General features: G+C 40.4%; 1 protein-coding gene across 4 annotated transcripts in view; it reads left to right on the forward strand.

The window, feature by feature from the left end:
• SLC7A11 (solute carrier family 7 member 11) overlaps positions 1-7099 on the forward strand; it is a 325501-nt gene extending 318402 nt beyond the window's left edge. For 3 of the 4 annotated variants that reach the window (XM_064450446.1, XM_064450445.1, XM_064450447.1), the window contains 2 exons: positions 1408-1488; positions 4873-7099. In XM_064450446.1, the coding sequence (XP_064306516.1) occupies positions 1408-1488; positions 4873-4940 (149 nt within the window). In that variant the 3' untranslated portion in view covers positions 4941-7099. The remainder of the gene's footprint in view (positions 1-1407; positions 1489-4872) is intronic. The other variant, XM_064450448.1, reaches the window with a different exon arrangement.
• The last annotated feature ends 6518 nt before the right edge of the window (positions 7100-13617 follow it).

The raw sequence follows: 13617 nt of genomic DNA on the forward strand, positions 1-13617 counted from the left end.
GAGGAGGCTGAGGGGAGACCTTATTGTTCTCTGCAACTCCCTGAAAGGAGGCTGTAGTGAGGTGCGTGTTGGCCTCTTCTCCCAAGGAACAAGTGATAGGATGAGAGGAAATGGCCTCAAGTTGTGCCAGGGGAGGTTTCGATTGGGTATTAGGAGAAACGTCTTTACTGAAAGAGTGGTCAGGCATTGGAACAGTCTGCCCAGAGAGGTGGTGGACTCACTGTCCCTGGAGGTGTTCCGAAAATTTGTAGGCAGGGCACTTCGAGGCATGGTTTAGGAGGCATGGTAATGTTGGGTTGACAGTTGGACTTGATGATCTTGGAGGTCTTTTCCAAACTTATTAGTTCTGTGATCTATGAAAAACAACTTCTGAGTGACTTGGCTGTAGTATTTCACACCTGAAAGACACTGAGAATCTTCTGATGCCGTTTCTGAAAGTTTTCGACAGCATTTGTGGAAGTTCTTACGTGTTGGAGAAGCGTTATTTGGAGAAAGACATCTGTATCATTTCTCACAGCTCCCCATTCTTCTCTTTTGTGTTACTGAGCATGACAGGAGGTTTCCAGAGTGGAGGTAATTTTCAAAACATGAAACAAGAATATAGGCAAAATTTTTGAGGAATGATGGATAATTTATTAAACAAAACTGAAAGAAAATCTCTTCTGCTGCAAAAGGAAAACTCAACCCATCAAAGTTTTCAACTAAAAGTAGTTTCTTTGTATAGGTGCTGAATGAAAAATACATATTGTCTTCTGTGCTTCAGTCTTAAGGGATGATGTAAAATGAGCTGCTCACAATAAAAGAATGGGGTTTTTATATGTATGTTGTTATACAATAACCTTTTATATGTATTTTCTCTATATAAATACAGATTTTATAGTTATATCCTATCTGTTGTACGTTCTACAAATTTTCCTCTCAATTCATGCTGGGAAGTCCATAGACAGTAGGGCAGAAGGTATTTACAGAAAAAGATGTTAGTTTAAGTCTAGCACGCTCTGGTCTTCTTAATTTTATATCCATAAAGTTATAAATTACGTGCAGTATCCTGGGGATGGGTATAAAGCTCAAGTGCAGATGAAAACAGTTGTATGCAAAAGGACATTCTATTAAATACTTGGGGTTTTTGTCTGTTTATAATTTGTCAGCCTTGACATTTAGGGAGTAGGAAATTTTCCCTTATCAAATCCAGGAGAGTTTTGGCATTTTCTGTGTAGTCTCAGAGGTTTTGGAATACAGTTACTTGAATCTCTGGCCACAGGATGCCAGTGTTGAACTACATTACTTGGGTGAGAGAAAAAATATTCTCTTTAAGGTAGACTGGGTAGATGTGAAGCTTCTTCTGCCAGCTGTGACAATGAAGGTGAATCTTCTAGCTTTTCAGATAACACAAAATTCTCCTCCTAGAAAGAAGGCCTGGTGCGTGTGTAATACCTATGGATGGACACAGTGTGCTGGCTTGGAGGGGAAAGCAATGGATGCCAGTCAGTGGGTGAAACAGCTTGTTTGCTTTGTAATTATTATTCCCAAAATAACAACAGTAATGACAGAAAACTGATGCTGACAATTTTGGGGTGGAGCAGAGTGGAGATTTACTTGTTAAATAAAGAGATTTTTTTTCTTCCTGAAGAAGCAATAAGCCTTCTGTGCAGAGTCATTAAACTGGCAGTATTTTGTGAGTGTTAAGGGAGCTCCATTGTATAGCTTGAGAGCATTTTTCAAAGACATTGAATGAGGATAAATTCACTTAAGGTACCTCTGTGAGATATAGGAAAGAAAAGTCATTGGGCAACTGCAAGATGGCTATTCGTTAGAATATTGAAACAATATGCATTAGGTGTACATAGGCATGAAAGAGCAACTCCAGACATGAGGTAAATGGACAACATGAAAAGATGTGATTATCATTTAAGAGGTAGATTTTTGCCAGATTAACTGTGCAACTTTCTTTTGAGAAGATAACTGATTTTTCTAGACAAAGGAGAATGTGATAGATCCAACCTACTTAGACGTCAACAAAGCATTTTGTGTAGTACCACAGGGGTAGGAGTCAAAGCCTGTTAGTCTAAGCATAGCATTGTGCTAACAAGACTATTCCCAGGCTGCTGCCTCTGCACAGCGCAGCACATGAGCAGGGTGGTGTGGGGCGCTCTCTAGCCATTTGCAAAGTCACTTTGTTGGGGAGCCTGACTTGTTCAGCTACCCAGACATGCTTTGGAGATAAGAGATGACTGCTGGTCATAAACCCTATGTGAAATGTGCTATTTAAGTAAAGGACAGCACTGGTGCAAAAACACGTGGGTACAGACCAGCCCCACATAGGAGTAGACTGGGTATCCAGAATAGGTTTTGTAGGGATCAGAGGAGAGGGATGTTGAACAGCCAGAATAAGCAGTGGGATAAAAGACCCAGACTGAAGATGAGCACGTTTATGAAAGGGGTTTCAGGTTGATTACAGTAGCAGAGCCCTCGAATGGAATACCCAAGATATCCTCTCCAGGGTTGAATGTCTTTGTTCTGTGCATTTTGACGGTCCTTAATGGCATTTACATTGCCCATTCTCCTTACCAAATTGCTGTATTGAACAAAAGGTAACTTCACAGTTTGTGGGGTTAATAGGGTCTGGGTGGTATTTTGCAGTTGAGAGCATTTTGTTCTCTCCTCTTCCAAAGAATTTTTTGCTGTAGCACCAGATGTGCTGGGACAAATCATTTACAGTGAGTACAAGCTTCATTTGATCTCCGTTTTCTTGCTTTTTGTAGAACTAATGTGAAAATGAAAAAAGTCAAGCCTAGCAAATCCTATGAAGCAGATCAGTGTGTAAAAGCATGCAAAACCAGCATGAGAACGCCTCCATTTGGGCTTCGTCAGTTGAAACCCAACCTTAGACTCATCTTTAAAACATCTATTTCTTTATAGTAGATTGAATTGCGAGGAGCTTAAAAGTTGAATCCTGCTTTCTTCATAGCCTAAGCCCATGCTGGAAAAGACGTCTGTTGATATAACAAAATGTCTCTTTCAGGGTTATTTACAAACACCAGAGGGTGACACTTGCTCACTCAGGACATAGTGTTGTATGCTCTGTTTGCTCCTCTTTCTCAAGTTTGTGATGTTGGGATCTGCAGGAAATCATCTCGGCATTTTGCTGTCGGAGATTTCATGTCCAGTCTTATACATATGCAGTAAATTACTGCTTTCTTCCCCCACTCAAGCTTTATGTGATACTTATATAGATAACAGGTCTGGGTTTTTTTTATAAAGGTTGTCCCCTGGGACCTATTTACACTAAATTCTCTTGAAAGGGAAAATTAGGTTTTAAAGGGGGGTGGTGGGGGTGGTGTAAGTAATCTTTACTGTCATGATATGTTGTCTTGTTACAAATGTGACACTAGTTCTGTAACTCCAGGTATTGCTGAAAGCAGGCAATTTTAAGATACTGACTGGAGACAGATTGGAACATTTTCTTGAGGAAAATACTCCTTACACTATCTTATCCTGAGTATAATGCAAGCAAAAAACCCAAGCAAGCACCCCAGACCCATCCCCCAACTTGTCCGATTGCTCCTCCATAGCTTCATCCCAGCACAGAGCAAAACTTACCCCATGGAATTGGAAGAGTGGCAGCTGCCTCCCTCCACAACGAGGGCAAGGTCTTGCTGCAGGTAGCTCTGTCCAGTTTGTCGAACAGGATATTAAAATCACAGCCCGGTCTCGAGGTGCCCAGGCTTTCCCTCTGCTGCCATGCCCTTTTCCAAGAGCTGTTACACCACAGCTCAGCTTGACAGAAATTATGTTTTATTTCTTATTTCTTATTCCTTTGCTCAGCCTCAAACCTGGCAGGGGTGGGACGGCAGGGGCGAAGCCCTGCTGGATTTCTGCTGCTGGCTTTCCTCCTGCCCTTCACCCCAGCCATGCTCAGCCCAGCTCTGAAGTCCTTGCTGCAGGTAGGGGAGGGAGACGGGAAGAAAATGCAGTCCCTGTTGACTCGCAGCCTCTCTGACCCCATCAGTTTATAGTCTAAGGGCAACCTGGCTTGGCACTGAACTGGTGACCTCTGAAGAGAAGAGCAAAAGGTGGCAGAGTCTGCCTTAGACAGGAGAGCAGGAAAGTAGTTTCAGTTCATATCTTCTGAGTCACGCTGTTTTACCCTCCTCGCTTTACACTGCTGCAGATGCTGACATGTGCTAGACAAGGAAAATCAGAACTTTCTCTTACAACACCACCTGCTTTTTTTAAAATGGGTTGCTAAAAAAAAAAAGTGACAAGCTCTTTTACTATTCTACACGTAAATTAACTGTGCCATTTATGAATCAGTACCCTAAAAAGAAAACCACCAAAACACCAGAGGGAAATAAATATTCAGAGTGACAAAAAGACAGCATGAAGTTACTTTGGATGTGTGACATTCTTAGACCTGTGAAGCTTTGTAATTGTTTCCTTTTATTTTAAATTTTTTTTCTTTTTTGCTTAGGCAGATCTTGGCACAGCTGAATTAACTTGTCTGAACTCTTTCAGACTTTTGTTCAACATTGCAACTTTCTTAAAACTAAGCAGTTGTGCAGAGCAGTCATGCTTTAAGATAGCCTTTAAATGCATGCAGACCTTTATTGAACAAGTTTATACTTCCATACCCTTCCATTGTTATTGTATATGCGTAGCCTTGGATCAGAGGCAAAGAAAACGTAGTTAAAAAGAAAAAATAAACTGAATCAGCTGAACCAGACATTTAAATTATATATGCACCTGGTATATATGACCTTTGTGAACTGTGTGTCCAAGTAGGCTGTATCACAGCTGAGATAATTTTCTTGGCCACTTCTGCTGTCTCCATCACCACCAAAATTTCCCATGTGTATGCTTTTATCTTTGCAGACAGGGTAACTGTAACGTTGCAGATCCTCTTGGAAGTCATCCCATCAGAGGAAGACCAGAAATCATGATCTTCATGCACAGCTTTTGGCTTGGTGTTTCATTTCAACCTGAGGAAGAGGGTAGGGAGATTTCTCCCCCTACCTAACGTTCTGCACACTGCAGGAGCAAGTCACAGCTGAGATGGATACTGAGCGAGTCAGTTACCAGAACTGTATTTTATAACGTTGCAAATATTGTTTTAATGTGGTTGGTTTATATGTAGAAAGCAAGAACTTGTGCTATGAGGGAACTAATCTCTTCACTATTTCTTTTGTTACAGTGTCATATTTTAACAAACTGTAGGTTCATCAAACTAGGATTTTGGTTGCATTATCACTGAAAATAGGTTTAAGCAATGTGTAAATAATAGTCAGGTGTACTGTGAAGAATGTATCTTGCTTGCTGTCCCTGAAGAACCCAACTCTCACTAGAGAAAGGGTGAGATAAAGCTGCTGAGTTTAACTTACTAATGTTCTTCCCGTAACTCCCTTTGGCAGCCTGGTTTGACTTCTTTTGGCTCACTGGGAGCACCAGCACACTGATGCAAAAGCACAGCGATTTCCACACGTTTGTGGTGGCAAGTTCAAAGTTTCTTCCTTCCAGAGGTGTTACACTATAGCTGATAGGAACATCTTCTGAGAATTAATATTTCTGCCAGTGGGGCAGGAATATTTTACCCTGGGGGCAGTAATTTCACACACGTTCAAGTTTCTGCCAGTCTGGAAGTGATTACTGTTTTTACCAATGTTTCTTTGTGTACATATGTGTAGGAAATACAGCAACTGAATAATTGCCTTCAAATGAGTCAAAACATGTGAATGCAACCCCCATTGCTGTATGAATATCTTCTATCTGGAAGCATATGGACCTGCAGTTATCAGTCAGGCAAACCAGGTTTTAAAGTTTTATACCATTGTTGGTGTGCAGAAATGAATAATAGTTCCCGGTGGGAATACTCTATAGACATGGCAATAAATGCAATACCATTTTATGAATAAGGTATAAGACAAGCTACAACAGATTTGTTGATTTGAGTAGGATATGTTCCTAATCTGTGGGCTTTTTATTCAAGCACACTCCAGTTAACTGGGCTTGGAAACACCAAGGAACAGGTGCCCTGCCAATGTCGTCTTCCTGGTTTTATCTCAGCAGAAACAGAGAAGGCCATCAAAACTGATAAAATCAAATGCAATTCATCTTCAGGATGATGTTTGGGCTGAGATTTGGCTCAAATATGAGCTGAAGTTTTGCCCTTTTTTTAAAGACAGTTGTAGATAAATAAATTTTTTAATGCTTAGAAATTCAGTTTTATATTGATAGTCAAAGACTACTCAAGCTTAAGATTAAGGTTTGTTATCACTCTGTTAAGAATATAATGCTTAAGAATTGAGTGCACTATTTTTTGAGCTGTTTAGTATCAGCAAGTCATATGTTTCATGAAAACTTTTATGGAACTAAACAACATTAAACTTCCTAAATCGGGAGAAAAGCACAACTAGTAGCCAGACCACTACAGTAAAGGGAGACTGACTATTGTACAAGTGTTGTATATATTCAGAATATCTACCATTTTAAGCACGTACAGTAAAATGTCTTAACATTTATACATGTTTTTCTTTCTTGTATTTCTATGGTGGAATTTCATAGAAATAGGGAAATTGGAGTAACTGATTATGCAGAAGAGAAGTAATTTAAGACACAAAACATTTTGCTAACAATTTTTTCTTTTAATGTTTTCTGCTTACAGTAACTTGAAGTGTTATTTGAAACTCTCTTAGGCAATCATTTTAAGAGTGATTTTTATGTTGACAGTGCATGTGGTTAATTAGTATATACATTTGGGTCAGAATTCTGCTTTTGAGGCCATCTCCTGCCATCCCAGTTCACCAGGGGTCTGGCCTGTGTCATTGGAGACCATCTTCAGAGTATACAAACTGCATTTCTCTCTGATAAAAATAGTGCCTGATGCCCTCCAGGAGCACACCTAACACACTCCTCCGCTAATGGATGCTGAGCTCCCACTGGAGCTAGTCCAAAGCAAAACCTCCTGAACATCAATAGTGTGGATGCCAGGTTTTCAGCATCAACGGTTTCATTCCATGCATTCACTCCTATTGTGCCACATTACTTGAAAGTTTAAATATTGGCAATGTTAACTTGTAGAAATAAATGGGCTCTGTAAATATAACTGAATGTTGCTTTATTTTCCTGTCGTGGACTTTGAAGTTTAGAAATGTTTCTGAAGCCTGACTCAATGACCACACTTTACTAGACTTATTTCATATAAGGGGTTAATTTTTCCCAAGGGAAATCCTATGACTCATTGATTGTGAAGTTGCATAATTTAGGAAGAAAAAAATTACCTGCAAAATCAAAAATTATTTTTTTTGAAAATGCACAGGGATTCTAATTTCAGGTTGAGATTCTTTAGCATGTACAATCACAATACAAAATATTGTAATTGGGTTTCCATTGTGTTACGAAAGTCAGTATCAAGGACTTGTATCACACCTGGAAGTGAAGCATATCCTCACAAATGGAGGAAAAACAGGTAACAACATTTTTTTAAAAGCATTGAGTTATTTTTTAAGAATTTTAAAAGAAGTCTTAAAAAACTCTTTTTTTAAAAAAGCCCTCAGAATCATAAAGGAAATTCTTCTAGTACAAAGGATAAACTTTATATATAATTTTCCGTATTAGGGCCTGAGGTGGTCAGGCCAATGAGACTACTTCTGTGGAGAACTTTAGTGATCCTTAATTGTTTTTCTGTTTTTTTCTTGCCTTTTGCACCTTTTTATCAGCTGGACTCCATCAAAACATTTATTTCTTTTTGTTTAGGTGGGTGCTGCTGTTTTCCTTCTTTGAATCTGTTGCTCTTCTGGGGTATAGGCAGAAGTGTCACCAAAGGCAACAGAACATTTTATGTGAGTAGCAAATACTGACAAGGGTTAGTAGAACACCTCTTAAAGAAACAGTTCAGCATCTGAAGCCTCCAAAGATGCTGACCCATCTTTGCCCCTCCTGATCTGGACTGCTATGTGGCCTAAGGCATAATTTTATCAGAGGGACACATTTTGATTTCTGAAGCCTGCTCCCAGCTCTGCATGGGAACAGCACAGCTGACCTTTTCTCTGGGGCTACTTGCTGCACATCTGTCCCTGCCATCCCCTCCCAGCCCAGGAGACTGCCTCGGCTTTTGAGTCTCATGGGAGCCAGAGGGCCCCCTCTTCCTCCCCTGCATCAGCAAATCATTCTTTGTCTGGCCCCAGGGTTTTTATGAATCTTATTTTTTAAATTATGTGCTTGTGGTCTGATAAAATCTGAATTCTGTATGTTGTGTGAAATACTTCCAGATCCACCCTATAGAGCTTTTCATAGTTATTGTGCCCTTTTTGTGTTGCTGTACATGGACATTTCTGGTACAAGACAAAATACACCAAGGTCTTTGACGTGACTGGCAGCTGCACAGTCTTAGGGATGCTTTTCTGTCATGATGGCACGGGGTTTGCGAAGCACTCATGCCAACACACTGCTGGTGGGCAGCACCCTCCAAGGGACACCGCAGCCTCTGGCTGTGGCTGAGGAGCAAGGATGCTTTAGTGCGATGCCTGTCCCCAGCTCCTTGCCTTGTCAATCAGCTCCCAGGCTGCAGCAGTTTGCCATGTAGTGTTTTAAGTTAACCTGCATTGATTTTGGTCTGCCTTAAAATACTGCTCCATCAATCACAGTGTTTTAGGAGCTGGCTCTGGAGCCTCTCCACAGTGGAGAGAGGTAGGTAGCTCAGAGCTGCGGCTTCAGCAGCTAAACATCTAATATCTCATAGTAGTGTGTATACCTATGTATTTGTATATATTACCAAAGCATGTATTCAAGTTGTATTTTTATGAGAAAGCTTCTAAGTACTTTTGGAAAAGCCATGCAAAACAAAGCAACTGTCATAACCTTTAAGCCACATCTACATTTTTGGTACATTTTTCATTTCGTTTGAAAATTGTTGCTTATTTTTACTATCACTTGTGCATTTCAAAAGTTGTCTTTTAATGCTGGTGTACAGTAACAAAGGCATTTAATCTGAGTTGATATAAATATGTATCTGATTGACATCATAAACTAAGGGCCAAGCTGGCTTAGAGTAAAGCAAGCCTGAGAAAACTAAGCTGCCCTAGGATGTGATGCATCCCATGCTAAGACACGTATTTAAGGTGGGTGAGATTAATGGATCTCTGGAATTGCTCATAGTTCTGTTTTTCTTGAAGAAGGGGATGGGGTGACTAGTTTAGGGATGTGTAACATGTTAGACAGCTGAGCGGGTGTGAAAAGAACCATCAGTTACTACAGCCAGTATAATAAAATTACCAAAAGCCTTTCTGTACTAAACTTATCGATACTGAGGATCTCAATTGCACCCTAAGAATTACTTATTTTCAATTCAAAATGCAGTAGAGGTTTCTTGTGACTAGAATACACTACATTTTCCAGATTTTCCAATTTAAATTAAAACCAAATCAAAAATTTTGCTTGCAAGAAGTTCATCTGCGTTTGACTATGTATATATAACTCTTTGGCTGAATGAGTAGGCTCCTGCCTTTTGATTTTCAGAGGAAAATCAGCCTTCAATTTAATAATATTTTCAGACGTTATGCTACAGAAAAAGATAGAAGTTATCTATATCCACAAGGTAGGTAACTAATTGTGTTGATGTAACAAGATGAAAAGGACTTTCCATAACGTTCATTACCTCTAGAATTTTTGGTTCAAGCATTAGACATGTAGCAGGATCCAGACAGGTTTTAGTTGATATAGGTCTCAGAAAAATGGGTGTTAATCTTTCTTTAGGAGGAAGTAGATATTTCATTTTTCCAACATACCTATCAAACAGTGTGTTTAATGGCCAGCTGAGCACAGATGGCTTGTATAGCAGAGCCTCTATCAGGGAACACACTGAAATCCAGTGCAAAAAGTGTATTTATGTCTGGGACGGATGCAAATGACAATGTCCAGCATTTTGAACCCAGAAAGAAGTGGTATGGGGGATGTGCAGGACAATGTGTGATAACCCCTGTTTGGTTATAGGGCTGCTTCCTAAGGCTGGGGTCTTTTCTGTAGTGTCCATATGGCTGCTGGCACAGATAAAGCCTGAAAAAAATGCCAGTCCAGGAACATCACTGGACCTTCAGGTGTTTGAGCTGGATTGCCTCTTAAACTTACTCACACTCTATATATAGTCTGTAAAGGTAGTTTTTGTGCAAGCCCCATAACAGTAGTGAGGACAACCATCCTAAGAAGGTGCACTTGTGCCCATGCCAGCTTGTATCCCACCTAAGGTGCTGTGGACTCCCTCTCAGCTCCCCTGGCAGGATCAGTCCCCAGGGAAGGCTGGGTGTACCAAAGGGAGGTGGCAGGGTTGAGATTCCCGGTGCCCAGATAGGAGCTCTTCTCGCAGAAGATGGCAGTTATGGGTTTTTTCCCCCTTGGACATCCTCCCACGCTCTTTTATCCAGCCCTCTGTGGTGATGAGTCTGGAGTAAGTCAGGAAAGTCTCATTGCCTTCAACACCTACAGGTGACTCGAGTCTTGGCCAACTGGTGTTGAATTTCCTGCTTGCCTTCAGAAGCCTATATATTTTTCTCGCATGTTAGTCCAAATTTAATTTGATTTCTCTTATTGTCTTTTGCCAAGGAACGGCTGGGGAGCGTGTCTACAGTTGCCACACCAATTCTGTTTACATTTGCTTTCTTGTTTCCTTTTTACTGAAAGGAACTTTTGAAATATTTTTTTCCTTGAAGCACAAAGACCCAAATGGATAAAACACCTTTTTCAACAAAGGCTTGACTTTATCAAGAGAGAGTTTGGATCCTCTTTACAGTCCTTGTAACAGGACTATATTTTCTAAATATATTGATGGTGATCCAACATGGTTATAAAAGTGCTGTGGCTACAGTCAGTTTTATGCTTCTGTAGCTCATTCTCATCCCACAACACAAGCTACAAAACTTTCACACTGCTAAGCTTTTCTGCAGGCCTTTTTCTGCTCCCAGGAATTCAGCTGGACCTGCTTTGAAAGGCAAATACCATCCCTTCCTTTGGGGTGTACCTCACCATCTACATTCGGCACTTTGGATGTTAACAAGTGACCGTAGCTGCAGGCAGGCACCTTGCTGAGTCCAGAGCTTGTTCTGTTCAAGGGGAGCTGGAGTCCTGGGTTTTATAAAGTAGCTAGCTTTTGCAATCACCACTCGTACTTACAATGTTTTACAAAATTGTTACCTAGGAATTTTGGTAGGGTTTTTCTTCCCCTCTCTGTTTGTGATGAGAAGTTTAAATGTTATGGGACACTTTTCTAATTTTACCCTGTATGGTTGGCTCTGCCTCAAGAAAGCCATTTGATGCAGTTTTAGCTGCCAATATCTCTTTGCTACTCAGTCATTACAGTGTAATTGGATCTAAAGTATGCGTATAATTTGCTGCTAGCAATGCTGGCTCGTCTTAATTATGACATCCAGCTGATTTCTAAGGATACTAATCAATGGATATGCATAGTATAGTAGACAGACTTGTACAGATGAATGAGTAAAATCTTCATGAGAACTTGAGCTGTCACGGTACCTATGTATCAAGCTGTTTAAAAACATCAAGGCGTGATCTCTGGTTTAATACGGATGGGGCTTTCAAAAGGTCTTGTGACACAGCCCAAGACACGGTGTGTGCAAAGCCTGAGGTGTTTTAGGCTGTGTATATGTGTGTGTTCTGCTGCACTTGGCAAATTTCTGGGCGAAAATGAGGAAAATCTTAGAGGTATAAATACGAACTCCTAGGCAGATGATGATTCTTGCCATTTTCCCAGTGCTTTCTCCAACATTCACCCTGACTGAAGGTTACAAATAACTTTTCACTGAAAGAATTTCCTTTCAGTGTCTCCTCTGCAAGCCAGCTTTTTGAGACATCTGTATTTAATTTTAAGCTGGGTGCTATTCTTGCCCATCCACTTTTGATTTTTTTTAAGCCTCATATTTTTCCTCATCTGAAAACTGTCATGTCATAGAAAACCAGTTTTCCAGGCTGTAACAGTACTTTTAAACAGTAACATGATCACAAGTTATGGTCACATAAGGATCTAAAGCCTTTCCAAGCAGCTTCTCCCTTATAGGCTCGTATAGTTTTGTTTGCAGGTAGCAACCAGAGGATCTTAAAGCTTATCACATCAAATACTCAGCTCCTCTAGGATATCTCAGATGTGCTGTAGTATTTGAATAGAATCCTTGCACTCCAACACCCCATTAGAGGTCCTAACATGGCGAACTTGTGTTAGAAGATTTGGACACGTGACAAACCCTGCTAGAGGTTATGAAAACTCAGTGGGGTTATTGATAGATTTGGACAAACTGAAAGACTATGTGCACAGCAGTGGATTTTGTGATTAAGCCATCTATGTATACTTAATCACTTGCATATTTTCAATTACCAACAGCTTCATTAAATAAAATCTGTTATCCATTTCTAGGGGGACATTTTGGGTTTTCTGGGTTTGTTGTCTTATTTCTTTTAATTTTTTTTGTTGTTTGGAGCATTACATTCGGCGCAGTTCTCTCAGGTGTTCTGATTACCAGAAAGCTGGGACAGGCAAAGAAGCTTTTAAGGGAGTTCTTGCTGTATTTTTACTTTATATACTGCACAGTACAATTCAATATTCGTAAATTACTTTTGGGTGCTGTTAGTATTTCACAGCTCTGTCTGCTAATTCATGTGCCAGATATATTTAAAATGAATCATTAAATGCCAGGAGATTTGATGCTTGTTCCACATGCAATAGCTCACTATTGAACAAAACTCCAGCACTTTGTACTGATGCTAAACTCTAGCTACCTTTGATTTTATAATAAATATATGAGTCAGAGGCAGGATAAATCAGATCCTATACTGTCAGCTTGGCAGACATGATTGATCGTACCTTTCTGACAGCACTGCATTTGACTGCAAGTCTCATGCAGCCCTACTTTAGATCATACAAAGGCATCTGGATGATGAAAAGCACGCTTGCTTAGAAGATAGCATACAGCACTGCACCGGTGTCATATTTATCTAGCGGCATGTGTACTCTAAAATGCTTCAGGCTGTAGCTCATGCTAATAATTATGTCTTGTACTGAATACTCCTTGACCCATTTTTATTCCTTTACCCATATTTTAAACAGAAATTGTTTTCAAAAGCCTTTCCAAAATGGATATGTAGAGTCTTTATCTAAAGCAAACACATGTGGATAATAAAATACCTAGTCTCCACCCTCACTTAGAGTTGCGAGTTTTAGAAATGAAATCGTTATGTGTTAGTCAGAAGGTTAGGTGGTAACCCAAACACTCCCCTTACTCCTGCTTTAGAAAAAACCTGTTTGATTGGGTATCAGAACCAATCTAGTCCTGCAGATTCATGTTTGATTTGTTGCTGTTTGGCTCTTGACAATGGATGCCTGCGCCAAAACTCTGTGCTTGAAATACAGTTTGAAACCCAAGAACTTCCCTGTGCAGAGGGGGTGAGGGGAAGCAGTGCGTGGCCGTCTCCCCTCCCTGGGCTCGCTGGCGAGTGGTCTGCGTAGCCATTGTAACAGCGTGGCTCGTTTGGAAGCTGCACTCATGGAGAAATTGCATTTCATTCCTGTTATGAATGTGCCCTTATACAACACACAGACTGCCGCAGTACGATGGGGTTGTT

The sequence above is a fragment of the Phalacrocorax carbo genome, chromosome 4, assembly GCF_963921805.1.
Source record: "Phalacrocorax carbo chromosome 4, bPhaCar2.1, whole genome shotgun sequence".
In the NCBI taxonomy this organism is placed as follows: Eukaryota; Metazoa; Chordata; class Aves; order Suliformes; family Phalacrocoracidae; genus Phalacrocorax; species Phalacrocorax carbo.